Source organism: Sminthopsis crassicaudata, chromosome 3 (assembly GCF_048593235.1).
Source record: "Sminthopsis crassicaudata isolate SCR6 chromosome 3, ASM4859323v1, whole genome shotgun sequence".
Lineage (NCBI taxonomy): Eukaryota > Metazoa > Chordata > Mammalia > Dasyuromorphia > Dasyuridae > Sminthopsis > Sminthopsis crassicaudata.
The window spans coordinates 453,668,546-453,689,963 of NC_133619.1; the positions used below are offsets into that span (position 1 = coordinate 453,668,546).

The following is a 21,418-nucleotide window of genomic DNA, read 5'->3' on the forward strand; positions in this document are numbered from 1 at the left end:
ATGAAACATAAAACTGGACATGAATTTAAAAACAAAACAAAACAAAACAAAACTATATGTCAGCGTAAACAGATGTTAGTGTACAATTTACAAGGATGGGGGAGCTATAAAGGCTCCCTAGAGCCACCCACAGGTCATTTTAAGGCCAAAAATGCCCCCAAAATCTGTTTCTAATTTTACAGAAATCCTTTGAAATTTGGCACAGCATTCAAAAGTACGCGGAAAAAAAAAAATCTGGTCTTGGGTTTGGCCTCCAACTGCGAAAACAGACTGCTTCTTTTTAACTTCTCTCATAGATCCAGTGACCCACACTCCGAAGAGAGGATTTTCTTTCTTTCAGAAACATCTGGAAAAATGAAGGTTAGTATATGGAAAAGATATGTCTTTTAAAGAAAAAGTATTGGACTTATTGTTAGGAGATTTTTCTGTTTAAAAGGTGAGACTTTTGTCCATTAGTATTTACTTCCTGGAGGGGGCTGGGGATGGGAAATTGTGCTAAATATACTGTAGAAACATAGTTTCAGAGTTGGGTAGGTTCCAGCAATTACAGTCAGATCGGTGGAAGAAGACAATCAAATGCTTTGTGGGGTGGGAGCTGAAGGATTTAGGTGCAAACACAGTTTTACCGTTTCAACTTTTGAGCAGACCCTGAGAGTATAACTAACTTTTTGTGTATGTGTGTGTGTGTGTGTATGTGTGTGTGTAGCTCTGGCTCAAAATTGTCCTTGGAGTCGTCACCTGTATTCTACTTGCTTTGCTCGTGGTCTGTATTGTTTTACGTCCACCAAGAGGTAAGACCTTACTGTGGGTTACCCTATTTTCTCATAATATCTAGAAATTTGTAATGTTGCTACCCATGTTTCCAGAAGATTTAAACATCTCCTGGAGGGTTTTTTTTTTTTTTGTCAAAGAAAGCCTGTTAGTATTCATAAGGTTTTAAAAATTCATAAAATTGTATTAGTATCACAGATTAGAGATTACTAAACCAATGAAGATACTAATAGACATATTCAAGGTGAAATTTTAACTCCAAAGACCTTCCAAATCTCTAAATATAATCCATCCTATACTCATTTACTTTGTATAGCCTAAATGACATGGATTTAATGGATCTTGTTCTCAGGCTTACTTAGGAAAAAAAATCATCTTAGTGGGACTCAGTCTCAGGAATATATATGTATGTATATATATATATATATATATGTTTAATATAGTATAGAGAAAATGAATGTATTCATTTAAATAGCAGAAGATTGAGTAGCCCAGTAATGTCTAAATATTGACTTTCTCATGGAAAGACAAATTTGAATTCAGATCAGAAAAAGAGTAGGCTCTTAGAATCAAAGTTGGACTAAAGAATACTAGTTTCTAAAAATGAGCTGTATTATGGTAACAACCAATCGTGGTGGGCAGACAGAAAAGGAAAGTGTCACCAGATGAATAGCTTAGATTAAAATTTATTTTAGCTTTTCACGGGAAAGCAAATACTTTTCACTTACCCTGTGGGGTGTTTGAATCTTAAATTAAATGTCCAGATAAAGATAACCTATGGATTTGGTGACATAGCTTTCTTATGTAAAGCTTTTTGGAAAGAAAGCCTCAACTTCTAAACAATAGGAAAAAAAAATGCTAAAACTCTCCAGGCTCTGGTGTTTGGGAAATATATGGATAATGCATTGTACTGCAAAGAGATGTTTTCAGCTGGAAGTAAATTGATAGCAATAGGGTTATCAAATGGAAACAGTATGATTTTTTTCAAGTTAAGAAAACACACACAGACTGAATGCTCCATGAGCTTCAAGGAGGACTACAATGAAAATGGGCCTCAGAAAATACATTCCTTGCAAATATGCAAAACTTCCACAGAATGTTCACAGATTTAGAAAGGGGACAGGATTTAACAGAGGGTGAAAAACAGTATTCAGAATGTCGTTATTAAAAATAGTTTCTTGTCTTCAATGCTTTTTGTCACTTCTTGCTGCTATCTGGTCCCAAATGAATGTTCACAGGCTGTTGAGGTGTCCTTTTGGCACTGAGTTATAGAGGAAAAATAAAAAAAATCAGGATTTCACCTAACCAGTTTTGTAGCAATTTACAATTACAGTGATGAGGTGGTAGCTCAAAACTGATTTTGACCCCTTTGAGTGCTAATCTAGTTGCATATAACACCTGATTTTAATAACTCAAGAGGACATGAAAATGACCAATTCCACTACTGGTTCCCTCATAATAAATACTTGGGGGCAAAAACAGCATATTTTATTCTAACTCCATTCTAGACACATATACTCACAGTCATGTCATGTATCTGAATACCTATAAGATTCACACCAAAAAAATAGAATGTCTTGAATTTTGGAATTTAAACATCAATATATTTTTTTAAAAAAACTGAACTCATGACTTTATTAATATAAGAAACTTCCAATAAAGAAACTCCTTCTACCGATGCAGTTAGGAGCCTACTTTGAAACTTAAAAAGTTGACCAGGACATTGAGAAATTACGTGAATTACCTAGGGTCATATAACCAGTAGGGCAGAGGCAGGACTTTGTTCCTGGTCTTCTCACTCTAAGTGTTTATATTCCTATGCTATTTGAAATTGTTCTTCTCAAAGGCAGTTGGTGACATAGTAGCTAGAACACTGGCCCTGTGAATCAGGAAAACCTGAGTTCAAATATGACTTTAGACACTAATTGTATATCCCAGAGCCAATCATCTTAGCTCAATTTTCTCAAATGTAAAAAGTAGATAAAAATAACACTTATCTCTCAGGATTGTTGTGGGATCAAATAAGGTAATATTCGCATTCCCTCCCCTATTGTTAAAGAATATAGAAGTGTATAATGATTTTCTTTCAAGTCAATAAGTGGCTCATTCTAAAGGAAGAAAATTTCCCCAGCTCTGACTGAGGCAAGGGTGAGGCAATTAAAGACAGAATTTCTGAAATCTTAATAATCTCTGAGAATAAACTCTGAGGTTATTCCTATCTCAGACTGTATTTGAATCCAGAGACAGACTTATCAAAGGACCAAGCCATTATCAGTGAAAATTAGAGGTTGCTGTGTTTATTCAGATAATCACTGGTGTCCTAATACTAAAATACACTCAGGACCAGGTTTTTCACTTCTATCCTGAGAGTCCAATTTTCATGGTCAGTAACAAATTGGAGATTACTACAATTAAATTGAAAAAATCCACTTAAATCATAGGCTAACATGAAATAGGGGGAAAGATCATTTTAATTTAAAGAGATCAAAAGTCAGATTTAACATCTCTTTTCTCCTTTTGGATCTAGAAACTCAGATGACCATCCATGATTAATTCTAATAACACAGACAGAAGACCATAGAGCCAAAGCCATGTCAGTGACTTACTAATCCAATGCTAAATGCTTGTTTTAAAGATGAGGAAATGGCAAGCCAATGAGGGTGTAAAGTGACTTGACAGGAGTTGGATAAATAGTAAGCACCAGCATTCACAGCTCTTCCTGCCATTACTTACCCACAACACTCTATCATTCTGATTTTGGACAACTTATTCACTTTGTCTAAAATGTTCTGTCTGTTCTACTTAAAAAATAGCTAAGGAAAGAGGCTGAGATTTGGTTTAGTTTGTTTGATTGAAGTAATAGTCATTAAATTCATATATCTCATTATTTCAAGTTGGATTATTTCTTGTTTTGTTTTTTACCCTCATAGGATTGTTTCTACCAAATGATCTTGAAATTCAAAATATTTTTTAAAAATATAGCATATATAACATATGCATTTTATATGCATTCAATTTGAGTTGAAAATAATTGGTTGTTTTTTACTATCAATCAAATCATAGGATCATAGATTTAGAACTAAAAGAATGATGAAAGAGGTCATGGAATCCAAAGCGCCCATTTATGAGGAAACCAAGGCACAGAGAGAATTTAAAGAATTCGCTTGCCCCAAATTACACAGAGAACAAGAAGCATAATGAGAATTTGAATCCTGATCCTCTAAGAATCCTAATCTACCACGGCAGCCAACTTTCTTAAATTCCAGTTAGTCAATAGATCTTCAATCTGCATTTGAAACAGGTAGTCAAAAAGAGTTCATTTAATAATTTAAGTGAAGAGTTTTTGAAGTCTGGGAAGACAGAAATCTAATTCTTTTTAAATTCTCAAGTTTAGATAATTTAAAGGAACTTTCCATGATCAGTCAAAATAATGGTTAGTTGATTGAATGTAATCCCTTTCCCTAAGAATCAATTTCACCACTCCCATTTTTTTTTGGTAGAGATTGAGCATATGTAAAACAGATCAACTTTGGCCATAGAGTGATTAGTAGAAGACAGTAGTTATGGCAGTGTTTAGGAAAATGTAAAGCTGTAGAGAAACTAGTAAGAAAGAACCAAACTAATAAGAAAGTACCTATCAGTAGGTAAGGCTCTTTAGGTTATTTTTCTTAAACCTGTGCTTCTTTAGGAGATTAATACAAGGAGTAGAAGAACCAAGTGGTTATTACCTTTTTTACCATAAACCCAGTGCCTCAGAAATAGAACCACATCTTAGACAATGTAGTACAACAAAAAGAACAAAGAATTAGAATTCAAATCCCCACTGACACTTACTACTTGTGGCACATTGGACAAATCATATAACTTCCCTACAGAAACCCTTCATTTCCTCACCTGTAAAATGAGAAGGTTGAACTAGATAACCTTTGAGGTCCCTTTTATCTTTGGATCTGTAATTCCTTTTTTGGAATCACTGAGGTGATAACTGTAAATGACTACATGGGATGAGGTTGATGACAGTGCACAAACAGATGTTTTGTTAGTTTTATGAAGGAAGGAGATAAGTGCCATCTGTGCCCTCCTCTGTGTCATTTTGTAAACAAGATAAGAAAAATTTACTTCAAGGTAATTGTGTGATCCTCATTGTATGAGGGTCAAAGGGACAGTAAAATTTGATGTACCAGGCATTTGGGAATTCACCTAACTAATTATATTGTCCTATACTATTGATGAATGTAAAAAATAGGGGACAACATCACATGTATTAATAAAGTCATAGTCTTTTTAAAAGATTTTGCCCTCAACCTTTGGATCCAGAATAATACAACAATATCAACAGTTTTCCAAATAAGGTTGGTTACAAAGTTTTGAGAAAGAATTGAAAAAAGATGATAAAAGCATCATTAACTTGTTTGTGAATCATTATTGTGAATTGTAATTTCTTGGATTCATAATTGAAACAATTTTCTGCTTTGCACTCATATAAAAGTCAGAAAATTGCAAATAATTAAAACACAGTTAATTAGTGTTTAAGAGGCTTATGAGTAACTACGCAAAAGATGGGCCAACAAATTGAGTATAAGGGTACTGTCAGGAATTAAGTGTTAATCAAGTAAGTACTAGATATATTTAGAAGAAGGATGTGTTTTTAAAATTCATTTCAACTTCTGCTCAACTATTGGAGATCACAAATGATGGATGCCAAAAGTATGGTTCCAGCATAAGCAAAAGATTACATTTTAATATTGAAATATTAAGAGAGGGAAGTTGAAATTCATTCATATTTATTGCAAGTCTTCTTTGTAGTTTGGTATTATTGTTGTCTAGAAAAGAAACAGGACAGACCTCACAATATATGCATTTACAACATTTTTAGGGCGACAATTCTTACATATTTGAAATAATGAGGGAACAACATGAAATATGGATACCATGAGAAAAAATACTGAATTCAGTTGTTTTCCTTGCCATGAAATGAAGTCATTTAAACCTACACTGTACACTACATATAATCACTTCTTTTCTGTAACTGCAATCTTTGAGATATGTGATGGAAGCATGCTGGAATGGAAAGTCAGGAGAGACCTGGATTTGATTTTGCCTCTGACATTTATTAGCTATGTGACCACATAGAAATCATTTGTGTTCTCTAAGCCTCAGTTTCTTTATCTATAAAATGGAGATGTTGATAACACAGTCACACTTATCCTCTCCAAGTCATACCCTGGCTAGAGTTAATTTATTTTTCTCAGACAATAAATAGCTGTACATAAAAACTGTGGAGTTGGGCTTTTGGAGAGAGGGATGAAGAATGAGTTAAATTCATCAACCAAATATTTACTTTGAAATTTTATCTGGAAAAGTTAGCAGCTCTCTGATTTCAAAGGATGATATAAAGAACAAATGAGATAATGTATAAGTTTTTTGCAAATCATAAGTGCTAAATAAATGTCAAAAATCATTACCCAGAGGAATTATACCAGGAGTACTGCTTTATTAACTAATGCTTTCAGAAAGCCAGGCCTGAACGAGATAATTAGTTACCATGTTGCATAAGGGACATGGTTGGCAAAGTTCCAGACTGCCATTCCTGGACCAAACACCTGACAACATTCCACAGCATCTGAAAGTATCAATCTAACCAGAATTGTGCTGTTTGTTTTGTAACCTGGTACATGCAGCATTGGGTCTTTCAGTTAGACCTTTAAAATAAGGGAATTTACTGCCATTGTCTTCCCAGCTCAAGGTATATCCCTCTTGCCACTTACCTTTGCATTGGGCTGACTTTACTCAATGTCAATCTCTATAAAGCTTCTTTTTTTGCATCAGCAAATTGAGAACTTAGCATGTACCAGGAACAGTCTTGAATCATATCTAGCTGCTATTTCCTTAAAAAAAACTTTTTAAAATATTTTTTTTCAGTTCTCAAATTTTCTCTCTCTTCATCTACTGAGAAGGTAAGAACAACCTCATTGTTGCAAATAAAAAATTCTCATTAACCATATTCAACTAAGAGAGAGACGCACACACACACACACACAAAGAGAGAGAGAGAGAGAGAGAGAGAGAGAGAGAGAGAGAGAGAGAGAGAGAGAGAGAGAGAGAGAGAGAGAAAGAGAGAGAGAGAGAGGGAGAGAAATATTTGTTTCAATATGAATTCTCAGTACATCATTTTTCTATCTGGTAATGGGTATTTTATCACAAGTCCTTTGGAATTGTGATGGCTCATCATGTTGATCAGTTATTAAGTTTTTCAAAGGTGATTATCTTTACAATTTTACTGTAACCATGTAGATTTTTCTCCTGGTTCAATTCATTTTACTTTGCATCAGTTTATATGTGTTCCCAACTATTTTCTGAAATCATCTCCTTCATCATTTCTTACTGTATAAATACTATTCCATCACAATCATATACAACAATTTGTGTAGCCATTCTCCAAATAATGTTATCCCCCAGAGTTTCCAATTTTTTGCCACTAAAAACAGAGCCAAAAACATTTTTATCTATATGGGTCCTTTTTCTCTTTCTTTGATCTCTTTAGAGTATATTAGAGCATATTATTTTGTCTGCTATTACCTTGTATGTTCTGTTTTTCAAACTATCTTATGTTCCTGGTAGTGAAGAACACAAGCTGTCCTCCATATTCCATACTCCTCCTTTTATGTCCCTGAAAACAAAACATATCTTTCTGTATAGTGGAGAAGTGGAGTTAGAAGACTCATCTCTACTCTTATCACATGAGATCTGGGCGGGGGTGGGGGGAGGAATGACCTGTCTTGGCAAGTTATTTTTCCGCTCTAAGGGCTTACTTTTCTCATATATAAAATGAGAGGTTTGAATTAGATGTCCTTTAATCTGTGATTCCATGAGACTAATAATAAGAATTTAGTAACCATGTTATGGAGACTTTTCTAGTCAACCCTACTCTTCTCTCCATATTTGGGGGAACTAAAGACTTTCCTTCCTGGACAATTCCCTTTTGTTTTCTCAAACATTATCCCAGATTTTGCATGTTACCTCAGTCTGAAGCCAATAAAATTGACTCAATAAAGAATAGGAAAATAGGATTTAGGGTTTGAAAACCCCCCTTGAAAATAATACCTTTTTACAGCTGGGAAAAATAAGCCCCAGAGAAGTGGGGATGTTTCCAGAGCTGTACAGATAGGAGAGCTAGTATTTTGTCCATGTCCTCTGTTTCCAAAACATCTACATCAACTCTACATCATACTCAGGGGCTGCCATCTTTGAAGAGCTCGCCTCACCTCAGGCACTGCTTATAGTCTCCTTAAGTTTTCACAGATAAGATGTTTCCTTTTCCTGTGCGTCAAAGTCAAAAATTTAAAACTGCTTCTTCTACTGCTCATCTTCAGAAGCCCCATTTGCTTCACATACTCAGTCGCTCTCTCCATTTTCTCCTTCTCTTTTATCCAGTCCAGCAATTCCCCGTGCCAATCAATCAGCACCATGGGGATCTGTACGTGGCAGGAACTAGAGTACTTATTCTTTAAATGATCATCCATGTCACAGGTCCTTGCATCTAAGGAAATGTATTACTATTCTGTTTTAGCCTGGCCTGCAACATACCCTTAAAAAAGATGTCCTACCTCATTGTTCTCAATTGATTTGGCTTGTTATATTCCAGAATAGTTATTCAAGTGCTTCCTTGGTCATATATGTTGATCTCTATTATTCATCTTTCTTCTAACATGCAGTCTTCTCCTCAGCTGCCTTTCTCTTTTGATCCTTTAAAGAATAGAACTCTAGCTCCTGCCAGGTACAAATCCCTAAGGTACTGATTGGGGAATTGCAGGAAGGGATAGAGTATGAGAAGGAGAAAATGGAGAAAGCTACTGAGAATGTGAAGCAAATGGGGTTTTTGAAGATGAGCAGAGGCAGTTTTAAATTTTTGGCTTTGACACACAGGAAGAGGAGACAACTTAGCTGTGGCCCATCTTGTATTCCTCCCAACAGATTTCCTGTTTCTAGCTTTCTTGCACCAAAGTCATTGCTGTATTACAATGAATGACATTCTTTGGGATTAAATATTTATGGGTTCATCTTCCCCTATTCTTCTTGCTCCATGCCCATGGCTTGCCCTATGCTGACTTCATTATTGTTCAATCAACAATTTTTCAATGTTTCAATATGGTTCAATGTTGTTCAATGGATCGAGAAGTGGAGTATGGAAGGTCAGAAAAAGCAGAATTCAAATCTAACTTCAGATACTTATTAGCTGTGTGATCCCTGGGGAGGTGATTTAACCTCCATTTGCCTTAATCCATTAAAGAAGAAAATCGCAAGCCCCTCCAGTATCTTTGGCAAGAAAACCCCATGGACTATGTGGTGCACAGAATTATAAAGAGTCGGATAATACTACACAATTGAACAACAATATACTTACAATCTTTAATGATTAATTCACTCTAAGTTTACAATTAGAAAAAAAGTCAGCAGTACTTATAACAAGAGCAACTATACCATGTTCTAATCCTTAGCAAAGAAAAGAGGAGGGTGTAGTATCTCAATATTTTCATTTGAGATAATTATATAGCACTCTAGTGACTGTACAACTTTACACAATCATTAGCTCTACTTCTAAAAATTAGCAATTGAGGGTAAAAGTCGAATAAAAGCAGTAAATGGAAACATGAATGAAGAGTACAGTATAGTTACAGAAAATATCAATTAAGAGTTAGCATAAAGAGTAAGGACAAAAATGGGAGGAAAAATGAAAGAAAATGAAACGTTTTTCTCCTCAGAATCTTTTATTTACTCAAGACTACACATGTCAACTTGGTTGTTGATAGTATTTCTTTGACTGCATTAATGCAGAAAAAGCTGTCAGGTTCAATAAAAATAGATGCTAATTCAAAGGTGAAAATTTGTGTCAAGGTAAATATTGGATTAGCAATAAGCCTGTATGGGGCAATGCCATAAATACTTTTATGAAAGTCAATTCTGCTTTATAAGGTGACATTTCAACCATATAAAGGAGGAAAAATAGGATAAACTATTAAGTATTTTCATTTCCCCCAAGAAAATGTGAATCCCTTGAGAGGAGGAATGTTTTCTTCTAGCTTTTTATCCTCAGACTTACAAAGGGGCTTTGTGCATAATAGGTATTGAGTAAATGTTTATTGAATGGGATTAAATTAAAATTTGTCACCCCAAAAAACTGACACAAAAAAATAGCCACCACAATAAGCATTAGGTAATTCACATAGCCTTTGCCAAAGATAATAGTGGAAAAAACTTTGATTCTGTAGTCAGAGGACCTATATTCAAATTTTGCCTCTGATTCTTTTCCCTATGTCTCTTCAGGTAAATTACTTAGTTTCTCTGGGCCCCAATTTGCTCATCTGTAATAACAACAAAAACAATAATAAAGATTTTAGGTCTTCTTTCAGATCCTGCCCACGTTGATCTATGATTCTAAAGAAAAATAAGTTCTTCATTGATATGTCTTTAGTATCTCTATTCATGAAGAATCCAATGGTGGTAGAGCCTAAATTCAAACCCTAGTACACACACAACCTTTCACAGCACTGTCCCCATTCTTTTACACATTTACCAGATTTCATAGCTGGCAAACTGAAGCAGCTAGATGGAGCAATGAAAAGAGGGCTGGAAAATCTGTGTTCAAATCTTGATTCATACACTGAGTAGCTGTGTGACCCCAGGTGAAACAGTTAATCTCTTCCTGCCTCAATTTTTTAAATCTGTAAAATGTAGATATTAATAGTGTCTACCCCTCATGTTGTGGAACTCAAATGGGATGATGTTCATAAAACATTTTGCAAACCTTTTAGCTCTATGTAAATTCTAACTAGTACTAACAAACTGAAATACTAAAAATTTGACATACTTGTCAAGTTTAAAATACTGACCTAAAATCCTTTCTTTGGAGGAAGATTGGTATGCTGTGCTCCCTGTGACTCGACTCTACCTCCTTCCTTGTATCTCTGTGGGCACTGTAATGATATAGATTTGGAGAAGGTCCTCACCAAGTCACATCATGTCAGTAGGAATTTACTAAGCACTTACTGCCCGTCAGGCATTGTCAAATCCTGCAAATACACATATAAGAAGAAAAATTAGCTATTACCCTCAAGGAATTTAAAACCTAATGAGGTGAGGGGGAGCTAGATGGTGTAGTGGATAGAATCAAAATTGGTAAAGGTATCCAGAGTAGGGGACATGGTAAACGAAGTCCTGTGGAGATGAGCCAAGAACATAACTTGGAGAGGACCGAAGACATTTTTGGCCTGGGCCTCCTTAAATTGGAGATTCTATGAAAATCAATCAAGGGGAGAGGCTAAAGAGGCAGAGAATATTTCCAATGTAATTAATCCAGTGGAACCAGAGCAACCTTCCAGGATGAAGAGCTTTCTGTGGCATGAGACACAAAGTCCTGTAGAGATAAATTAGCAAGTGCAGCTTGGAGAGGAATGATGACAATCCATCTGTCCTTCTTTCCCTTCTCTCCCACATACTAATGCTGACATAAAAAGTTTGCTGGCTTGTCAAAACATGATTTCTAAGAACTCAGCAGACCCTTTGAGGATGGTGGGATGATGTGGACCGAGGTCATTCATGTAAGTGGCAGTGGGATCAATAAAGTCCTTTATTAATTGCTTTACAGAAATTTTCTGAGTCAGAATAGAACATATGCTAAGCTCTCTATGAAGATCAATGGCACTTACAACACCCACCCATATAAAAGAAATGAACTAGCTAGAAAGGAAGGAGGAACATGCCCTGATGCCTTATTTTCCTGGACAAGTAAGAGAAATGAGTTTCTAATTTAGGGCATTAAAAAACCTTGTTTCTGAGACTGAAGTTATACTAGAGACTTTGGGTTTCTCCAAAAAATTATATGTTTATTATTAAGCAGATAAGAGGGGCAACAGTTAGCTAGAAAGATAATTTAGAAAACACTTTTTAAAACATGTTAATAATGGGTACTATTTAGCATTAATAATCATTAAGCTAATAGTTTTAAGATCTCAGTTATAAAGATAGGTTGACAGTCTATATTCCAGAAAGAAACAGAACTTTATTTTACAACAGAATTCTAATATTTCAATGATTTGTGACTTCATATATATATAGGTTTCTTTCTCTTCATGCACAGGTTATAAATATTTTTGCAGCTTAATAGGTAGAAATTTTATTACTCAACCGTCAACTTGTATATGATGAAGCTCTGCAAACCTAGGCGGATAGGTGGCACAGTAGAAAGAGAGTGGCACTTGGATCCAGGAAGACCTGAATTCAGATCTGCCCTCAGATACTTTCTGCTTTTTGTGCAAACCCTCTGTTTCACTTTGCCCATCTAAAAAGGGCAGCTAGGTGGATAGAGAATCACTCCAGAAGTCAAGAGGACCTGAGTTCAAATCTGTACTCAGACACTTAACACTTCCTAACTGGGCAAGTCAATTAACTCCAAATGCCTCAGAAAAAAAAAGCATAGCACCTATTTCCTATAGTTACTGAGGAAAAATTAAGACACATTGGTTAAACACATTCTCATCCCATTAAGATTCTTGAAAAATATTCTCCCAAAGTTTCTCTTCAAAGAATGTATTCTACACATTACAAATCCTCCTTATTCATTCATTCACTCAATTATCTGTTTCTTTTTTAGGTTTCACGGGTATCAGCACAGTGCTGAGGCTATCCCACCACATTTAGTCATATACTTTTTGACAGGCAGGAGGTCATAGTGCATATAGAGCTAGCCTGACAGTTAAGACTGGGCTTCAAGTCTTTCTGTCACCCCGGCAATTCACTTCACCTCTCAATGTCCTAGGTAACTCTCTAAGACTCTAAGTTAGAGATGAATTCCTGAACACTATTAGTAGACGGGTTTCTACACCAGAAATTACTCATCCTATAAAATCATAAGTCCTGAACAAAAAAATCTTAAATCTCATATGTCACTTCTTGCTCATAGGTCATCATTGGAAATTGAGTATAGTCTACGAGTGCACAATATGTACTTCTTAGCATTGCCCTTTGAATCACCTGTGACTGATTTTTTGAAAGATTCCAAGATTTACAATCAGATAACTTTATCATGAGAGTATTTGAGTTAAAAACAAAGTAAAACAAAACAGTTTTTATCCTGGGGATCATTTTGGTATTATTAAAAGCACTGGACAATTTCTCATATACAATCCTAAACACAATCCATATTGTAATTAAAATGTGATCAAAGTAAAAGTTTTGATTGATGTACTAATTTATGTGAAATTAAAATACTAATATATATGAAATATCTTGATGAAGTCTACTATATGGTTCAGTAAAGGTTAAACTATTTTTTGTACATTACTTAAACAAGCAAGGTTACAACTAAAGAAATTTCTTTATGAATAAATAAAGCTCATTATATGAGATTATAGCTATAAACCTAAGAATAGATTTAAGTCTAAAAAGCAAGATTAAGTTTTTAAAAAAATCTTTGAGACTGTCTTTACATGATGGATGAAAATTCAGAAGGAAAGTGAAAATTTTAGTCAATTATTTATACACATGTACACACATACACACATATCCATACTTCCCAACATCAAAATGATTTGACTGAATTTTTCAACTTTCATCCATATGTTTCAGCATTTCAGCATTGGGTAGACATAGCTCAAATATATTTCAAGTGGAAAATCATTTTGACTGCAAATTGTGTTGTGATTTTTTCCCTCCTTGTTACATTAGGAACAGATTGCTATTTGTTTGTACGATTTCTAAGAAAAATTGGATGACGGAAATATGGAGCGTTTTTCCTAATGCTATTGTTTTTAGTAAAATGGTTTGCTGTCAGTTGAATAGGATTTATAAAACAAATGGTATGAGTTTCATGTATAACAGTTTAATTAAACAGAGGAGTTTTTGCAGTATATCATGGAACAAATTCAAGCTTAATTAGGATGGAGAGGAAATGTGAGAAAGCAGATTATAGGAAATTTTAAAAAAAGGAAAAATGTGATGTTAATGATCCACTTCCTGTTTGTAAAGGAGTTGATAACCTTTATCTCACTATAGCTATTGTTTAATATCACTTTCTTTAGGAAAATATATAGCATTAATATCTGCACAGATTAATGGAACAAAATTACATTAATCGTAACCAGTTAAATGGCTGGAGTAATCAACTGAATGTGCTACTATACAATCAGTTATTTTAATCTGATACATACACAAGCCCTTGTAAAAATGAGAGTTTGATGCAATGGCTTCCAAGGTCCCTTTTGGACCTAAAGCTATGATTCTGTCATTTCACAGGCCTTTTGCTAACAAGGGATTCTAATTGAGATGAAATTTAGGATCATAGAATTATAGCATATCAGAGCTGGAAATCTGAGACTGTCTTTATATGATGAATGGAAAATTGAAAAGAAAAGTAAAAATTTTAGTTAATTATTTATATACATGTGCACACATATGCACATATCAATACTTCCCAAAATCAAAATGATTGATTGAAATTTTCAGTTTTCATCCTTGTGTTTCTGAATTTCAGTTCTGGATAGCCATAGCTCAAATATATTTAACTTAACCAGATTATTTTATGAATGAGGAAATAGAAGACCTGAGAGATTGTTGATTTGCTAGCAAAGGTTATTCAGTTAATTAACAATTAACATAAGTTGTGAAAAAGATAAAAAGCTTTCTTTATTCCTTAATATCATATAAAGTTATCTATAAAAGTCATATATATATGTTTGTATATGACAATAAAAGTCATTATTATAGTCAAAGTTAGAGAACCTTATATTCCCATTTTCTTCCCACTTAATATATTTTAGTGCTGTTACTTAGGGTGGTAAGAAAATAAAAATAAAAGGAAAGAGGGAAGGGATAAGGAAGAATTATTTGAGAAAAAAATTCTAGGATGTCTTTCTTTTTCTGAACCCAAGAGGAGAGGTGGGGAATCTGAGAACCTGCCACTCAGGCAGGCTTACCTGCCCAATCTTGGAAAAGCTAGTAATTCTCTGGTCCTTCATTTCCTCAACTATAAACATAATCTGATTCAATTAAATGATTTTTAAGGTCCCTTCCAACTCTGAATCTAAGAGTTTGTAGATCTACAAACTCTACTACTGCTTCAAATTATAACATTATTTTTAAAATAAAAATATAATTTGAAAGAATTAAAGTTTGGAATTAACTTTATTTCTGTACTCTGATCAACATAATGAACAACCATAAATTCAAATGAAAGATGATAAAGAAGATTATCCACCTCCTGAGAGAGAGGTGATAGATTCATAAGATACAATGAGACATATATTTTTGGAAGATGGCTACTATGAAAATTTGTTTTGCTTCCTTGACCATGAACATAATATTTTGGTTTTCCTGTTATGTCAATGGAGAAAAATAAGAAGGGAGACAGATAAAATCATTTTTTGATTATTGAAAAAAAATTTAAATATATTTTTGCATGTTTATAGTTTAACCTTGAAATGGCCTGTGAGTTTCTTTGAGTAAAATTTTCCCTATTTAGAAAAAATGGACAATCTAGATAATTTAAAAAGGCAAAATGTCATTTTTTTGTAACTCATTTTCTCCTTCTTGTTATCTCTCTTTTTTAGAGGAGGATCTCTTTTATACATGCATGCATGCATACACTATACATAGGCCTACACTTATTCCTTTGCACACATGGTCATGTCATACACAAATATGCCTATACATGCTTTCTTATTAATCTATCCCTTAAACATTCCCTTGAGGCTAACTGCTTTGGCCAGTTGACATATTACAAATGTATATTATTTCAGTAAATATAAGGAAGGAGACAAAGTGGTGAAGAACAAACAGGGCAAATAGAGCTTGGGATATTTTGTTTGTTTGTTTTAATTGGCATTCATCAATGTGGCCAATAATACTATCTTCATTTTGATGTTTTCTTTCTAAAGTCCACCATTCAGAAGGAAGTACAAGAGCCCTCACATTAAAGGATGTTTTGAATGGAACTTTTCATTATAAAACTTTTTTTCCAAATTGGATTTCAGGCAAGTTGATTGTTCTGTTTGTGTTTTTGTCTTTCAGTTCTTAATAGATGTTCTAATCCTGTGTGAGTTCTCCAGCTGTCTAGAATGCCTAGTCACCTCACCACTAAGTGATAACAAAAACAATTTGTCTTTTATCCCCTAGACCTCATAATGACACCTTTCTAGTGAACTTATTCAATTAATATTTAGTAAGAACTTACTCTGTGTAAGGTGCTTTGAACGAGAAATTTAAAACTGGAAGAGGCCTTAGAAGTCATGTTATTTTGTGTTATAATTGTCTCTCCATGACTCATATTCTTCTAAGATACACTGTTAGCTTCCTGAGAGCAGAGTGCTTACGATGTAAATGTGCTTTTAGAGTGTTTTACATACATTGAGTATTTAACAATGCTTATTGCACTAAGTTGAATAAAGTCGGAAAATCTAAAAAAAAAAACCCTGAACACTTTTATCTAAGTATAAAAATTCAACATACACATAAATATAGATGTGGACTTCATTGTCCAGTAAAAATGAAATAAAGTAGGTGTTTGAAGTACATTTCCATTAGGCCACACATGATAAAACAATTACAACGGATAATAAGAACTGCTTTTGAGAATGATTGATAGGGATATAATCTTCTGGTTTGGAATTATAGCACTGAATTTTCAGATAGGAATAAGGGTGGATTATGAGTAGGAGAACAGAATGCCAGTTTAGAGTATTGAAGGAATAAACATGTGCAAGTGTGCATGCATGCAAGAGAATTGAGAAGGGTTGGTGGGTAGAAATTAACCCAAGCAACAATGAGCTAAATGCTTATAATGTCAGACTTTTTCAATATGTTGGCTAGTTTTGTTAAATTGGTTTAACAAGCTTTTAAAAGGCAACAAAATCAGCAGTATTTAGTGTTTTTTTTAATATCAGTAATAGCTTGTTTTCCCACTTAAATGCTGCAGAGAGTGAAGACATCATCGATACAGTCAAAGCAGTATCCAATGTTCACCAAAAATATTTATTTTTTGTGTGTTATGCTTAGTATATCCTGTCTGTGGAAATAGAATAGTGAAAGTTACTATAGATATACTTTGATTAATGATGGAGGGATATGTGGAGTGTTCAGGGAGGAGTGACACTTCTGGTATGAGGGTTTGCCAAACCTTTTCAGGGCTGCTCATCCATTTTTGGTGTTCACCTGTCATCCAGCTCTCATCTGTGGCTCCAATAAGCTGGAGCCTCCATAGCAGCCACACTCTAGTAAACCATCTTGGCGTTCAGGCTAAACCAGGTGGAAGATAACTGACAGGGCTTCAAACTGAGGTAAAGCTATACCAACTCCAAGCACGCAGACTTCCCCTGCTGGAATGGCAAACAGGAACAATTTATTCCAATGACAATGAGAAGTAGGTGCTGGGCAGGCTTTAAGTTTGGTCAGACAACAAAGAACCCAAGATTATCCACTGCATCCAAGCCAGCATCAGTCTTCCCAACTTTTGTCTTGTGTGGACTTTGATGACTCGAAGAGACAGTGAGGTTTGGTACAACTCTGCCTCATTTAAATCCATTAGGTGTGTAAATCAAGACCTCACCCAGTGATAGCACTGGCCCTCTTTGAAACAAAAGGCAAACCACAATAATCAATGCTGAAAATGAAGCAAATGGATTTAAAAAACAGTATTCCAGGTACTAAACAGTAGAAATGGAATGAGGAATATAACTTGAATCTAAAGTTTATAAAATCATCATTGCATTTGTTTTTCAGATATCTAGGGTCACCCTTAAAGATGAATTAAAAAAACACAAACATTTATTGATATTTTTAATAAAACCTAGATTTCCTAATATATTCAATCCCCTCTCCCTCCTAGAGTCATCAATTAAAGCAAAGACTTATAAATAAAAAAAACAATTTAGCAAAACTTATAAAAAAAGTCTGACATTATATACAGCATTCCATGTCCAGAGTTCTTCACCTCTGCAAAGCTGAAGAGTGAAAGGCCTGGAAGGCCTTTCTCATATGTCTGCTTTGGCACCAAACTTGGTTAATGTAACTTCAAAATACTCATTTTTGATTGTTTTCTCTTCCTAAAAGAGAACTTTTTAAAATGCTGCATTTCACAAAAAAGTGTATCTATGTATCTTTCTGATGCAGTTTAGAGTTTCAATATCAATTGCAGAAGGAAAGTTTGTTAATATTTTAATATTTCAATAGTAACTATAAGTAGGGAAATTTGGTACCAATCATAATGTAAACACTTGTACCCAAACAAAGGATTAGAACTAGAAGAATGAAAAAGCTGAGGTTCAAGCACTTGTCCAAGTTAGTACTGGAACCTGTGCCCTGATGTTCATTTTCCTTTAAGTAAGGTCACTGTTGAGTTATATTTTTCTTCTCCATTCTTGTTTAAAGGACATGAATACCTCCGAAAATCTGCAGATGATAACATTATATTGTGTAATATTGAAACAGGAGAAACATCTATCATCTTGAGTAATAGCACCATGGTAAAGTATAACATATATCTATACTTTTCAATAAAATTATTTAAAGGTGTTCAATTTATTCAAATGCAACATAAAAATCTTGATTAAATTTTCTTGTTCTCTGATCAACTTCTTTAAAATTTCAGAAGAGTGTAAATGCTTCAAGTTATGGATTATCATCTGATCGGCAGTTTGCATATCTAGAAAGTGATTATTCAAAGGTATTCTCTTATGTTAGTGCTTAATTTGCCTGACTACATGTGTTTATACATGTATATTCTCAAATCTATTATTTAACAAACTCTAGAAATCATTTTGTCTAATAACTATGTCCACATAAGCAATTAGAAAAGGATATAGAAATCCTTCTATTTGAAACTAACCTTGCTGAGTTACTCTTCACCTTCAGATGTACTAGTATTTAGTGACTTTTTTGGGCATCTAGATGGGACAGTAGAGAAAATGCTTGATATGGAGTCAGAAAGACTCATCTGCATGAGCTCAGTGGTTTAGGTATTATAAAGTTCATTTAATTCTTTAATGAAGAAAATGTTCTTTATTATTGCTTATTCAATAAATGCTTACTTTTTATAAAAATGAATAATTTAAAATTTTCCAATTGATTCACCAGTACAACTATTGCCTAAGGAAGGAATATTTGGTATTTTTTGACTTCATCTAAATTGAATATAAAGACTGAGCTAGTATCAGGTGAAAGTAATAACTTTACCTTTTGTGTGCTTTTTATAGGATTAAAACTTTGGAGTGTAGTCATGGTTAAAAAAAAAACAAAAAAACACTCAAAGGCCATCAGTGCTGAGTAGGGCATTATTGTGTTCAAGTCTGTACTATCTATATGAAAATGTTACTTTCATAATCCTGATTGGGTTTTCCATGATAACTATTTGCATAATAATTGTTTTTGTCTTTTTATTTAATCTAACAGCTTTGGAGATATTCCTATACAGCAACATATTATATTTTTGACCTTATCAATGGGTAAGATTTGTCTGTTTATATATGCGTGATATACTATAACATTGAAATATAATATGATATGCTATAAAATAATGTATAAAGTATAATGTAATATATTAGAATGGAATAGGACAGAATAATAGAATACAATAGTAGAAGCTAACATAGAAATTTCCACTAGAAATCCTAAAGGATATTGAACTTCCTTATTTTATTGCTTTTCTTAAAGGCAAAACAGTGCTAATTTTTTATTAGAAAACAACAGAAAATACATGTTTTCCAATTTCACAATATTCTTGCCAATTGAATGCTGTAATCCTGAATATCAAGATTTCATCTTGCATTTTAATCATCAATGAATGCCTTTCTCTAAGTCCCTTATTTTTCCAAAGTATGCCTCAATTTCTTCATCTGTACAGTGGGCTTTGGAAGAGCAACAATGTCTACTCCAGTTCTAAAATTTTTGGGGTTTTTTGATTTTATAATTTCTTTCTATTTTTATTTTATTTTATTTTTATTTTTATTTTTTAGGCTGGGGTTAAGTGACTTGCCCAGGATCACACAGCTAGGAAGTGTTAAGTGTCTGAGATCAGATTTGAACTTGGGCACCTAGCTGCCCTATTTCTTTCTATTTTTAGCATCTTCATGCTGTTCTAATCTCGTCTCTTCATATGATCTTTAAAAATAAATTTCTCGGGGCAGCTAGGTGGTGCAGCTAGGTAGTGCAGCGGATAGAGTACCAGCCTTGAATTCAGGAGGACCCAAGTTCAAATCTGGTCTCAGACACTTAACACTTCCTAGCTGTGTGACCCTGGGCAAGTCACTTAACCCCAGCCTCAGGGAAAAATAAATAAATAAATAAATAAATGAATTTCTCCCCTCTTCTCCTTTGCTTTCACCTCTTTCATTTTAATTGTTCTAATTTAATTCTAAATTTAAATAGCACCTATATGGGTGTATACATTATATATGTGTGTAGGTATGTTTATATATATATATATATATATATATATATATATATATATATATATATATATCTTGTGTGTCATTATCAGCAGCTGCAGAATGAACATTTACAGTCTCAGTTATTCATTCCATAAAAATTCATTAAGTGGCATTATATGACTCTCATAGTAGAGAGAAATCTAAAATACATTCCATTCACTAAATAGTGTGGAAAAGGAATGAGTAATATAATTTGAGTCTAAAATTAAAAGCATTTTCATTGCATTGATCCAAATAAAGGGCTTTGAAAGATTTGAAGAAGAAATCACATTTGAAAGAGAAATTCAGCTTGGGGTTACAAAATGAAGATAAGAGAAATTAGGGAAAGTTTCATGGAGGAACAACAAAATTGGATCTTCATTTACTAATCTTTTCGATTTAAACAGACTATTCTAAAACTGGACTGTGTTTGGGGACAACCATTGGTATTTAATTGGAAATTCCAGTCCAAAATGCATCTTCTAATTAGAAATGACTTGCCAATTATGCTTTGAGGATAAAATCAGTTTAGGGGAAAAGATATGCATCAACTGTTTCTCAATACACATTTTTTTTTAGCCTATTGCTTCTGGAGAGTGGATCTGTCATATTTAAGTTGCCACAAAAAAAGAAAAATACAAGGGAAGGGAATGTTTATTTGATTTTTTTCTCATTTAAAATGGCTTTACCTGAAAGAGGATATAAAATTATATATTCCTAAGGATTTTTTTATCTTGACATGATGATGTTTCTCTGCTTTTTAAAGCAATGAAAACTGGACAGTTAGAAGGGACTTTCTTGTAGGAAGAAATATACCCAACTTCAAAAATAACTAACTGGGTATAGGAAACAAAATATAGTAGAAAGGAAATGTCAATGGACTTCTTTAGAGTCCAAATACCTAGGTGAAAGGCCTAGAACTGTTATCTTATTGGCTAACCTCCAGGCAAGTGACTTAAATTTCTGGACCTCAGTTTTCTCATTTATAAAATGAAAATAAGACATACTACCGACATTCTGAGAATCGCTCAAATGAGATTATTTGTAAAAATTGATCCATAACCATAAATAAACATATTAATCTATGCTGTTAATTAAAGAGCAAAGCCTATCTAAAATTTATTTTGTTTTCTTACCATTTATCTTTCCCATTTTTCCCATCTTTCAATCTACTTTCTAGGGAGCTTTTAACA

At 33.8% G+C, this 21,418-nt stretch overlaps 1 protein-coding gene across 1 annotated transcript in view; it reads left to right on the forward strand.

Moving 5' to 3' along the window:
• Positions 1 to 120: 120 nt before the first annotated feature.
• The window catches only part of FAP (fibroblast activation protein alpha), a 90,796-nt gene continuing 69,498 nt past the window's right edge, over positions 121 to 21,418 (forward strand). The window contains exons 1-6 of the mRNA XM_074303271.1: positions 121 to 360; positions 707 to 791; positions 15,702 to 15,797; positions 18,190 to 18,284; positions 18,410 to 18,484; positions 19,210 to 19,262. Of these exons, the coding sequence (XP_074159372.1) occupies positions 355 to 360; positions 707 to 791; positions 15,702 to 15,797; positions 18,190 to 18,284; positions 18,410 to 18,484; positions 19,210 to 19,262 (410 nt within the window). The 5' untranslated portion in view covers positions 121 to 354. The remainder of the gene's footprint in view (positions 361 to 706; positions 792 to 15,701; positions 15,798 to 18,189; positions 18,285 to 18,409; positions 18,485 to 19,209; positions 19,263 to 21,418) is intronic.